This window comes from Cinclus cinclus, chromosome 3 (assembly GCF_963662255.1).
Source record: "Cinclus cinclus chromosome 3, bCinCin1.1, whole genome shotgun sequence".
Taxonomy (NCBI): Eukaryota; Metazoa; Chordata; class Aves; order Passeriformes; family Cinclidae; genus Cinclus; species Cinclus cinclus.
In genome coordinates this window covers 100,052,266-100,064,555 of record NC_085048.1, presented here as the reverse complement: position 1 = coordinate 100,064,555, position 12,290 = coordinate 100,052,266, and the positions used below count along the sequence as shown (strand labels likewise).

Here is a 12,290-nt window from a genome sequence, read left to right as displayed (position 1 = left end):
AGTCTTGCTGTGGTTGGTTGATTCGGCAGGGAAAGGGCTGGGGCGTGTGGCTGGGGTTCCCATCCCCAGACCCGCTCGCGCGTGCGCGGCTAGGGTGTCGCCACGCGCTGCTCCCGCCATAGCAACCGCTTCCTCCTCCGGGCACGGCGGCTGTGACGTCGGCAGCGCTTCCGCCAGGCTCGCGCCCTCGCAGCTTCTCTTCCTGCCGCCGGAGCCCGCGCCGCGCCCAGACAGCCGAGGGAGCCGCCACCGCCGCACCGCGCTCCGCTGCCCGCTCGCCGCGCCCCGCCGACGCCATGGTAGGCACCGCGCGCCGCTGGGGTGGGGTGGGCGTTAGGCTTCTCTGTCTCTCGTCTCCGCCGTCTTCCCCGGGGGGAAAAAGAGGGGAGGGGGCGGCGGTGCGGCCCGCCGCATCCTGGCCGCCGCTCTGGCTGGCGGCAGCGCTCTGCCTGGCAGTATCGTTCGCCCTTCTCTTTCTCCTGGTCCTTCCCGTTCGCCTTTGAACTTGACGCGGCGGATCCGTTCTCTTCCCTTCCCCCCCCCCCCCCCCCCCCGCCCCCATCCCGCCATGAGGCGACGGAAGGTTACTTCCACCCCGCTTTGAAGCGATGGAACTGTCCTCCCTCCTTTCCTTCACCCCCGCCGTAAGATAATGGTACGCTCCGCGTCGCACACTGGCGCTGGGGGCGGGCGCGTCCATTCGGCCGGGGGGGGGGGGGAGGAGGATGGCAAGGAGTGAGGGCGCGGCGGGAAAAGGCCGTAGGTGGGGGGGCTGCCCGCGGCACCTCCCCGCGCCGCAGGGCGCGGCCGGGAGGGGACGGGGAGGGGGCGCCCCCTCCGCTCTCCACGAGGGGATGGGTGGGAGGGGGTCGTAGCCTCCCAGGAAGGCACCGGGCGGTGTGGGGGGGGGGAAGCCCGCCCTTCCCACGAGGCCGGGGGCTACCCTGCTCGGGAGGAAGCGCAGCCGCCGCCTCGGTCCCGGCGGGAGCCATCTTCCCATGACTGAGGGGTTTGGGCCTGCCTGGAAACTGGCAGTGGCTCCACGGGCAGCCGGGGACAGCACGGGCCCTCCCAGGGCCCCCCTCCACCGGGCCTGGCCGCAGCTCGCAGCACTGGTGGCGGACAAAAGGGGGAAGCGGAACCCGCGGAGGGGAATCGCTAATCGTAAAAAAAAACAAGGTATCACGGAAGCTGAAATTTTGAGGTAGTTGCTGCAAGGTTTTGGTGGTTTTTTTGTTTTTTTTTTTTTTTTTCCCTGTTTTGCTTCCTCGCACAGTGCTAAAAACATTTAGCCAAGGCATAACGCTAGAAGCAAAGAAACAAGTATTTTTTTATATCCACACTGACTTGCTTTGTGTTTCCCGGCGTTCAAAAAAAAAAAGTGTCAGGGTTCTCCTTGCATAAATGGGGCAGACTAGACCAAACTCGTGTTCGATTTCACAGTGGCTCATTCTGTTTGCTTTGCCCATGCTCAAAGTTTGCATCCCTGTTTAACTCGGGAGATGGAGGTTGACAAATTTGCTTCACTTATTAGCTCGTGTAGTTTTTGGTGCCCTGTTTTCTTGAGTCATGCACAAGTATTTGTCCAGCAACGCACACTTGCCTGGGTTATTTACTCGTATTAGAGGTGTTAAATGCCGAGGCTTTCCCTTAGTATTTTCCAGTAGTTCATTGAACATGTAGTATATCCAGGAAATTAATTTTTAGTCCATAGGGCTGGCAGACAGGCTGTACTACTAATGTCCCTGCTTTCTCTAGCACCCAAGCTGGAGCATCTGTGGCTGGTCTGCAGTGTGGAGCAGAGCTGATGGGAATTGCAGATAAAACTGCTAAAATGTCTGATGAGACATGCAGCTCTTGTTTAAAAGAGGCTTGTCTCAACAAGCCAGTTACCACCTCTGCAGTATGCAAACCTAAAGTGTGACTACTCAGTGTATAAGGCTTTATCTTGCTTGGGAACCAGGGAATTCCCAAGTCAGTCAAAACTACTATTTTTCATAGTGAACTCCTTTTTGCAATAGGCTTTAGTTTGACTTTTTTGAGAGGCTGCAAATGAACTTGGTTTTAGGCAGAATGGAGGCTTTCTGGCAAAGTACAGTAGCGCCAGCAGGAGGGCATCCTTTGGTATAAAAAGAGCTTGGATTTTCAGCTTTTGTGTCTTGCCACAGTGTTCAGTTTTCTTTGCTACGGGATTAAATGAGTCCAAGGTCTTTGGAGGACCATGCAAATTATGTTTCTTGGTTGTTAGTCAGTGCTGTTCCCAGATCTGTGTAATTACAAGGTGCATATGCCTCATACACAAGATAACAGCTCCTACTAGCCTTGTTAGAATCACTGTCAAGAGGCTCCTGCTGGGTGCAAGGGCTGACCTAAGCAATCACACGTGAGAGCCTGAATACAACCATGACTTGCTTGTGAATTGTTCTTGGCCTTTTCCTCACCTGGTTGTTCAGTATTCACAGCAATCTCCTCGGGAGAGGAGGATCCCTCACTAACAAGTATCAGGGATGCCCAGAGCTGGCCTTCAAAGCCTGGTTTTGAGGGTGACGTTTAACCTTTAGATTGCTGTAGTTGCCTGAAGGGCCACAGGGAAATTCTTATTGGCATTTAAGTTCATAATAGCTGATTTGTGTGTTGAATGTGTTTCTGAGAAGCTTTGGTTTTCTACAAGAGTCCTATTACACACCAGCTTCCACCTGTATTACCTTAAAAACTTGTATTTCAACACAGGAATGGGTGATGCTCAAAACTTCTGCCCTGCTACTACTGGCCACTGCAGTTCCTGTTTTTCAGTACTGTTGCTGGGATTGCCTTTTGTGGGTATTGCTTGTTCTGACTACCTTGATAATTAAATCAGGCGTGAACTTATTGGTGGCTCAGAGAAGGAGATAATTTCCGCTTTGGCTAAAAACTGAAGAAATGACCTTCAGGAATTCAAAGGATAGTTTTTTGTTTGGTTGGTTTTTTGTGCCTTTTTTGTTTTTTAATAATTGCTTTCCTACTCATCTCTCCTTTTTTTGTCAGTAACCTTTCTTCTGGGGGAGGGATAAAAGCTGAATAGAATTTGGATTTCTTCCCCCACACCTTCCCCCTGCCAAAAGAGACCAAATAATGCAAAATAAAAACTTGAGTCTAGCTGGCAAGATCTGTCTATAAGTGATATGCAGATGACTCTGTACTTTTTGCTGGTTTATGGTGTGCAAATAATGGCCTCTTATACAACAGCAGTAAAAGGCTGTTAGTTCTGTTTCCTCTAAGGCTTCAGATCTGAGTTGAAGCCTTGGCCTTTCAGATGTACAGGCTGTCCCCTGTAAATGGAGGTGTGTCTCTTTCCAGCTATAGGTAAGCAGGGAATGTGGGCTTTTCCAGATTCCTGAGGTCACTGGGATTTCCACACTGTTGCTGTTCTCTGGGATAATGTTAAAGTAGCTCCCCTATGCATTTCCTTCTTGCATTGCTGCCTTTCCTGCTCAGTAAAGTGGGGATGTTAGTATCAGATGTGTTTTCATGAGTGCTCAAATAACACATTAAAAGCCAAGCAGTATTTACTATCTTTATGGTTTTAATCACCTACATTTTCAGTTGGCTTGTTGGCCTTAAATGACACCTTTCTAGAGGCCTGATTTGGCAAAACTTTCTTTCAGCCAGGCCGCTACCTTCCCTTTCTGGTAAGTCTTTTACAACTGCCTTGGCTCAGGTTTCCCCTCAGGTTGCTGGTGATGGCCCAGGACATGCCATTGTGTGCAGGGGCAGTGTAAGGGACAGCTCTGTCCCTGAAGGGTGCTGTCCTGGACCAGTCAGGTGGAAATAGGTTTAATTGAAAAAGTATTTATTGCAGAGATGTACTGTGACACATTAGTGAGTCAGAGGGAAATGCCACATGGCTCCACAGGCAGCTCTGGCAGTGGCAGGGAATTTGGGAGGTAGATAGGAGGGAGGATAAGCCAGGCATGGTGAAAACAGGGTTTGCTGAAGAAAATAAGAACCAAGTACATGCCAGTAATGTCACCAGCAAGCAGGGGAGAAGTGTTCTCGAATCTGCCCTTGCAATTAAATGAGGCGTACTTTAATACATTCTGTCAGATTCTGGAAAAAAATTGATTATGCTTTTCCAAGAAGCAGAAGTTTCCATTTGAGTAGCTGTGGATAGCTCACCCTGGTGTGTACAATGTGTGTGCGTGTGGTTCCCAGACAAAACAAGTCAAGAACTGTATCTTGGAATGTCTCTGGAGATAATGCATGCCCAGGCACCACTGGACAGTTCTAATCACAGGAGGGAAAACCAACAGCCTGAATTTCTCAAGACTTAAACCCAAATTTAGTCCTTCACATTTGTCTTGAGGCAAACTAAGGCATTAGTTTAAGGTCTTCTTAGCTGTCTTACAGTTGAGGAAAACAAAGATTCTTCTTAGGTAAAATATCTTAAGTATTCAAGAAAAATACTGGAGCTCACAGCACTTCCTAGCAAAAGAGAAGTTGAATTTCATGGTGTCAGAGTTTTGTGTTTTAGTGCTGGCTTGCTACAAATCCTGTTTATCAGGTGTCTGGCATGTCTCTCACTCCTGAAATAGCTTTACTGTTGTTTTATTGAGAAAACTTTGGATTTTTCTTCAGTCTTCCCCAATTTACATTAAATTTCAGTTTGGCTACTTGGCAATGGAGGTGAGATGTTGGGAGCTCTTAGTGGAGGCAGCTGAGTCTGGTTCCTGCCAGAAGGAACCTGCTGTACAGAAGGCTCCCTCTTTGGGCTGCCCGGTGGGGGGGGGGGGGGGGGGCATTGCGCTCTCCAAGACTTTTGCAGAGCTTTGCACTTCAGGCAAGAGCGAGGCTTTGTGGACAAGAGCTGCTGTGTTCCTGCAGTGCCTGCTGACAAGGCACACAGTGCAGTCCCTGCCTCAGGTGCCTGCAGCAGGCTCTTTGAGATCCAGTGGGGATACTGCCATAAGTGCCACGGGATAATGTGTGAGTGGCTCAGCTCCCAGCATGTGCTGTGTCTGCAGCAGTTGCATGGAGGTGCTGGGGGGCAACTCAGTTGTGCCGGTTCCCTCAGAAAACCTCGTTCTTGTCTCTTTCTTTCTTCAATGTCTCCCTGTGCTGTCGTGGCATCATTTTCCCATCTTGGAATTAGGTGGGTTGCCTGCTTGCTCCTGACTTGTTGGAGCTAAGAGTCTGTCCCCTACAGTCAAATGTCACCACCAGCTGGCTGATGGTCATGGATCCTGCAAGTGCCTGCAGTATGTGCTGCTCACTGAAGCAACCCCTCATGTGCCAGTCCAGAGCTGGATAACTGCTTCCATCCTCGAAAAGGAACAGGACCAGGCTGGCTGCTGGAGCTCTACAGTGTTCAAGCCACAATGCACAAAATGACCAATGTGCTGTATTGAATCCTCTGAGCAGAGCCATATCTGGCCAAAGAGGGAAAATCCAGACTAACAAGTGTTTACTCTGACATTACTGGCAGGGTGGAGGCTTCTCACCAGCTCTTCTTCTGGACAAGGCAGCAGAGAAAAGGTTAAAATGTCGCTTGAGGCATGCATTTAGAGTCTGGAATTTCTCCTTGTTCCAGTGCTCTTAGCAGTCATCCTGTTGCTGTTCTACACAGAGTGGTTACAACTACCTTGAAACAAAAGCTGCCTGGGATTTGAGTTTCTTCCTTTTTAAGTATGTTTGTGAAGCCATTTGTGGTTGGTACAGGCCCAGGGTTGAGGAGGGAGCCCTACAGTTATGACAGTAGATCCTCTTTGGAGGGAATTGGTTTGTTGATACTGTAACACAGCTATACCGTGTTCTCAGATGGAACAAATCTGCATTGTTCCTGGCAACACAATGGCTGCTAATGTCAGCTTGTGTGATGAGTCCAGGGCTTGTACAGCAACTGTGAAAAGGAGTAGCACCAGCTAACAGTCTTTTGCTTTGGAAAGCTAAAAGATCCAGCTGTCACTATTGTCGTTTCAGCTTCTGGTCAGTCCCAGTTATCAGCTGAAGTTTTGCAGTGAATTTTGGGTTTCCAGACTAAATACTTCCAATATTTTTGGAATCTGAACTGACTTTCCAGTAGTGCTTAGATTATTTTTAAAGAAACAGCTTGTCTCCTGACCTGGAGACATGTTTCTGGCTGTGAGTAGCCCAAGCAAATGCACATGACAGCACAGTTTTCATCAGCCTGCAGGTCTCTTGCTGTTGCTTCTGGCTCTTAAGCTGTGCATTAACCTCTGCTTTCCAAGTTAACATGACTTGGTGGAAGGGAATTATTTGTTGTAATGTTTGAGTAAAGCTCAAGAATTGACTAAGGTAGAAGTGGTTGATGTGAACTGCTTTTCCATGATAAATAGCCTCTTTTCCATGCCAGTTCAGAGTTTGTGTGTTTTCCAAGAATCTTGAGGGGGTTTGTGAATAAAACCTGAGTCTTGCCACCCGTTGCTAGCTACCCAAGTACCATTAGTTAGAAAATGAACCTCGAGAAGGAAAGGGGTTCTCTTGAATTCACTGTGGATTTGTCCTTAGTGAATGATAAAATAGCTGTAGTTGCTGCACTGTTTGCTTTATTAGGTTAATTCGGTGTTATTTAGAGTCTTCCCAAAGAGGCTCTTGCCCACACCAAACACAGGGACAGGAGGAGAGAGACCTTTATTCCTCATTAGCTCTGTCACGCTCTGACGAAGTGCGGTGTCTCTGTATGGAGGAGGTGACACAGGAATGAGTCACTTTGAGTCCATGTTTGCACTGTTGCTTGAATTTATCCTGAAACTGGCTTTCTCCATGTGCTTTCCTCACCTTATTGGTGATAATGCGGAAGGAGGGCTGCCTACCACACAGCTGAGGCGCTGTGTCTGAATTGCTCTTCTCCTTTCCTAAAGTAAGTGCAAGCATTTCTGCATAGATTGCCACTTATAAATTGACCATGCATTGTAAATTGAGGGAGGTCCTTTTGTATTTAGGTAGACCCTGAAAAAGCACTGTTGTCCACCCTAAAGAAAAGCTGTCTCAGATTGCTGATGTGTGAGATTGCCCTGGTTTTCCTCAACCAGCACTTAGGAGCTTTAGATGCCAAGCTCCATGGTAATAGATACTGCCAGCTGTGCTAATTCTCCTCACTGGGTTAGCAGTGCTAGGCCAGCCACTCAGAGTTACAGGAGGAAGGATGATGGTAGAAAGAGGAGAATCTGGGCTTATCTGAGGTCCTCCATGGTAGGCGTTGGTCAAGGCTTAAAAAAACCCTACATAGTAAAGTAGGTGTCCTGTCCATAATGAACTCTTGAGGACAGCCTGATCACTGAGCAGTTCTCCTGCACCTCTGTCCCCCTGGTTTTGCAGTTGCCGTTTCTTCAAAATGTAAAAAAAATCTCTTGAACTCACATTTTGGGGCTGAAGATAAGTTAAAAAAGTAAAGAACAGCCTTTAACCTTTTTCAATTGTGTATCTCACCTGCTGCTGTACCCGACTGTTGGTACTGCTGACTGTGCTCATAGCAGTGACGTGTGGTGGTTTACACAGAGGGAGGAACGCAGTTTTCCTTCTGATAAATGGATATGTGTAATGGCATTTGAATTTGTAAGACAAAAAAATAGGGAGGAAGCAGGATTCTAAAGGATTCTCATTCTTGGTACTGTATGTAGCAATTCGAACAGATAGAGGTATTCAGTACTGGACAGGCTTCAGTTTGGTCTTTACTGCTCTGGCCATGATGTCCCTCCAGCAGTGCCTGCTGGCTTTCCACATTTGCAATACTCACTTTTGCACAGCTGCTTTTAAGCTCTCCAACTTGGTGCAGTCTGAGAACAAAACTCAGATGTAAATGCTTCTACTTCCCACTTTTTTTTCTGTCTCATTCCCAGAAAAGCATCAGATTGACAAAAAGCTGAACTGCATTTTCATTCTTGCTAGGTCTTGTCCTCTTTATTCTGTGCAGCTGCCTTTAACATCAGATTGAGAATGCTGCATGTGCACCTCTTGTTCCAAGTTACACAGGGGAATACCATACCACTCACTTCAGTTTTCCAGCTGGCTCCAAGATGGGGGAGGCATGGTGAGAAGGGTCGAGGTTGCTTTAAAAGCAGGTGTAGGTGGAGTAGGTGCTAAGAAGTGGAGACTTTAACTGTTAAGACTTGAAAGTTCTGTTTGAAATACTGAATTCAGAGCAACTTCCCAAAGTTAGTTTGTTCAGCAAAAAACTACCACTGCAATTCTAGTACCCTGCTACATTTCCCTTAATCTCTTAAGTCCATGTGACAAGTATGGAATTTGGCAAGTTTTACCTCGTTTCCTAAAGCAGCTAGCGAGCATGCTGGAAATGGCTAGGAAACTTTAAACACAAGATCCTTATGGGCTTGTCCAGCCAGCCTGAAACGGAAGCCTGTTGTAATGCCAGAGGATCTTCCACAACTGAATCTCAGGCAACAAGGGGTTGGCATGCTTGTAAAATTCTCCCAAAACAATGTGTAAGTGGGATTGTGCCTTCTTTGGAATGGTTTTTGGTTTGGCAGCAGGCTGTGGGCAGCAGCAAGACTCCAGATTCTTTACTTGGCTTTGGAAAAGAGGGTCTGCAGCCTTTTCTGACAAGACTTGCATGCCACAAGTGACTATTGCAAGAGTCTGTTGTCTTCTACCCTTGGATTTAAGGCAGTGCCATAATATAGTTGGAAAAATTAGGGGTGGAAGGCCTGAAGGTGTTCGCTGTGGTCTTTGCAGGCCTCCGGAGTACAAGTGGCTGATGAGGTGTGCCGTATCTTCTACGACATGAAAGTGCGGAAGTGCTCCACGCCGGAGGAAATCAAGAAGAGGAAGAAGGCTGTCATCTTCTGCCTCAGTCCAGACAAAAAGTGCATTATTGTGGAGGAAGGCAAAGAGATTCTGGTGGGAGATGTTGGAGTGACAGTCACCGACCCTTTCAAGCACTTTGTGCAGATGCTTCCGGAGAAGGATTGCCGCTATGCCTTGTATGATGCAAGCTTTGAGACCAAGGAATCCAAAAAAGAAGAGCTGATGTTTTTCTTGTGGTAAGCCACTTTCCCAACTCTCATTCCTAACATACAGTCCAGGCTCCGTGGGTGAGGTCTCTTGAGTGCTTGTATTGCCCAGGCTGGGAAAATGGCAGGCTTAAAGTGAGCTGGGCAGCCTGATGCCTGTATTCTGGAGCCATGAGATGTTTTGCTTGTCCATGGTGGGTAGGATACTGCTTCTGTCTGGGCTGGATAATCAGTGTCATAATTTCAGTCTTTGTGGTGTCTCCCACTAGGGCACCAGAACAAGCACCTCTCAAAAGCAAGATGATCTACGCAAGCTCCAAGGATGCAATCAAAAAGAAGTTTCAAGGTATGTAATACAGCTAATGCTCCTAACTCTGCTGTGTCCCTGGAGTACACAGCAAGGCTTAATTAGTTAAGGATTTGGGGCTTTTTTGTTGTTTTTTTTGAGATACTAGTGAGAAGTGAAGTGTCATCTGACAGAGTTAAAAGTGGCTCAAATTTACATTATCTGACAAAATTACAGAGGCACTAGGACAGTGCTTAGGACAAGAGCAGGTTTTACAATGTGTGATGGACCATATGGAGCAGCACATCTGCACCATACAGGTTAGAAACTATTAGATTCATAGCACAGTGCTGGATTTTGTGCAGAGCTGCCTCAGTGGCAGAGCACTTGATACCTGCATCTGTTAAAAAGCAGTGTCATAAACTTACTGTGCTGTAGTAAGTCAGTCTGGCTGATAGCCAGGTAGCACTTTTTAGCTCCTCAGGCTGTGCTGGGCTGAAGTCTTGCAATGTGCAAGACTGACAGGATTGTTGTGCAGCAGTGCATCCTGGCCTTCACAGGATGGCTTGCCCGGGGACTGGAACTGCCATGGGAGAATGTTGTGTGCTGCATACGTGGAAGTTGAGAAAAAGAAATCACGAGGAAATTCTGCTTTTCACCATATAAGGCAGACATGGGTTGGGCTCTCCAGCCTTAAAAAGGAAAAGAAAGCACTGTTGATTGCGTAGCCCAGCTCTCGCTCTGTGCCTCTCAGGTTTGCAGTGTGATGCTTTCAGCCACCTCTGCAAAGCCAGCAGGAGCTGAGTGATCCCTCTCTGTGGGTTTGCCTGGAGCTCCCTCCCTTGCTGTATCCAGGGCAGCACAAGAAACAAGGGATTCACTCTAAGACCCTCTCATGAAAGGCCAACAGTCTGAGCACTGAGCTAGTTACAAATTTCTCCCTACATGTCCCTTCAGTGACATTTGGTGTGCAGCCAGGTATCTCCTGGGATATGTCAGGGAGAAACCATCAAATTCCCCAAGGTGAGGCAGGACTTGTCTGCTTAAGTGATTGGATTGCTTTATCTAATACGACTACCAGGTGTGTTTCTTTGATTGCTTACCAGCATGTTGAAATACTGCATTATTGAGTGTTTTGCCTCTTTTTTAGGCATAAAGCATGAATGCCAAGCAAATGGGCCAGAGGACCTGAACCGAGCTTGCATTGCTGAGAAGCTAGGAGGCTCCCTAGTCGTAGCTTTTGAAGGAAGTCCTGTGTAGATGTCATACAGTGCCACAACTCTACAAGCATTCCATGTTTTAAGAGATCAGTTATATAAAGCAAACATTCTAGGCAAGGGTTTCACTAACAGTAGGGAAGCTGTCTTGTAGAATAAAGTAGATTTTGGAGATGTAGCTTGTATGTACAAATGACCCTAAATAAACACAATTAAGGATTTATCTTGGCGTATTAATATTTGCATTGGTTGTCCAGCCCAGTACTGCCCCCAGTGGATTAACACTAAAGGTCTCCAAAAATTTGAGCAGTGTATCATGAAAGGTGGAGAGGTGAGAACGATCTGGTTCCTGTTCTTGCTTCTCTAAATACTAGCACGTGAAATTCAAAAACTTTCCCCTGTAACCATTTAAGACAAAACTTAATACCTGTGGCTTAACTTCAGCTAAAGCAACCTGTTAGCACCAAAACTGGGTTAAATTTTTAGTGCTTGCAGTTGCAGAGCTGTGCTAAAAAAGCCTAATTATGAAGGTAAACATAAACCAGACACTTTTTTTGGAGAAATAGTCCTAATCTGCTCTCCTATGAACTCTGGTGCAGTAATAATATTTAAAGGTTCACTTGTTCTCTAGGTTCAATTTTCTTGTTATGAAGTGTCTTGAGATCTTTCCTCCTGAGTAATTCTATAGAAATTGCTTTTTCTGTTAACATAGTTTAATTTAGAACTACCTTTCTCTAATATACACTTACTAATGGATCAGATGCTTCTGAGACTCTTATAAACGCAGATTCTTATATCAGAGCTCTCCAGTTATGGATAGTAAAATGAAAAGGAACCACAATTTAAAAAATGGTATATTCAGCCCCAGTCTTTGGTCTCTTGGTCCATTTGTCCATAATTACTATTGATTTAACTTAGTAGAACCAATCAGCCTGACTAATATGGCTTGATCTGGGCTTTTTGTCTGTTAGCTTCTTTAATTCTGTAGAAATGCATGGAAATACCACCTACTAGAAAGTTTGACCTGAAATGCCTTTTGTATGGGGGGTAGAGAACATTCCTGTGCCAGCTACAGAGATCTTAAAAGCTTCCATGTTTCATCAGTGGTTGATTAAAGCTGTTTCCTTTGTGTAATGTGTACATGGGAGTTGCATAGAGTTTTCTTGTATGTCTGTAGAGAAAAAGAAAAAAAAAAAAAACAAAACCCTTAGCCTCCAGTGCATTACTGTGATATGTTCTGTGCGTGCCAAATTTGAACAGCCTAAATAAATGGGCTTTCCCTCCTGTGGGTCAGTGACTGATTGCTCTCCAGCCTCGGGATCAGCCCTCCTGCAGCGGGGCTGGCACTGCTGGATCTGGGTAAACACTAAGGGAGCTGCTGTGCCTTCTGCAGCAACTGCCCTGCCCTGCTCTGCTCTCTGGAGCAGGAATGGGGGGAAATAGGCTGGAAGAAAGAGCTGGTGAAGCTGGAGGGATCTGGGGGGAAGTAGGTTTGTCGGTAGTGTGCTCCCCTCTTTGGCTCTGTATCCTCCTGCATGCTGCAGGCTCCAGCTCCCAAACAGTACCTCTCTCTGCATTAGGGCTTTGGCCCTAAATTCCTCTTGGCTGGGGGCTGTCCTGGGAGGCATCTCCCTGGTTGCAGTCTAAGCAGCAGGAGCCCAGCCATGAGTTGGCTGTTCTGTACTGCCTTCCCTGTGAGGACTGAGGGAGCTTCCTCTGGTCTGGCCCATGGAGCCTGGGCAGTCACAGGATGGCCCTTCCTTCCTCAGCTGTGCAGGGACAGAAAGCTGCTGTGTCCCCTCACCTCCTGGCAGAGCAGTG

The 12,290-nt window shown here is 47.2% G+C and overlaps 1 protein-coding gene across 1 annotated transcript; it reads left to right on the top strand.

The window, feature by feature from the left end:
• The first annotated feature begins 162 nt into the window (after positions 1-162).
• Positions 163-11,609, top strand: DSTN (destrin, actin depolymerizing factor). The gene is made up of 4 exons (XM_062489387.1): positions 163-299; positions 8,689-8,996; positions 9,236-9,312; positions 10,403-11,609. The coding sequence occupies exons 1-4, from the start codon at positions 297-299 to the stop codon at positions 10,510-10,512; spliced, it is 498 nt and encodes a 165-aa protein (XP_062345371.1). The 5' UTR covers positions 163-296; the 3' UTR covers positions 10,513-11,609.
• Positions 11,610-12,290: the final 681 nt, after the last annotated feature.

Bases quoted from the DNA above. Each gene is read 5' to 3' on its own strand.
- DSTN (XM_062489387.1), top strand. The intron at 8,997-9,235 runs GTAAGCCACTTT...GTCTCCCACTAG, and splicing joins GAGCTGATGTTTTTCTTGTG to GGCACCAGAACAAGCACCTC. The intron at 9,313-10,402 runs GTATGTAATACA...CCTCTTTTTTAG, and splicing joins AATCAAAAAGAAGTTTCAAG to GCATAAAGCATGAATGCCAA.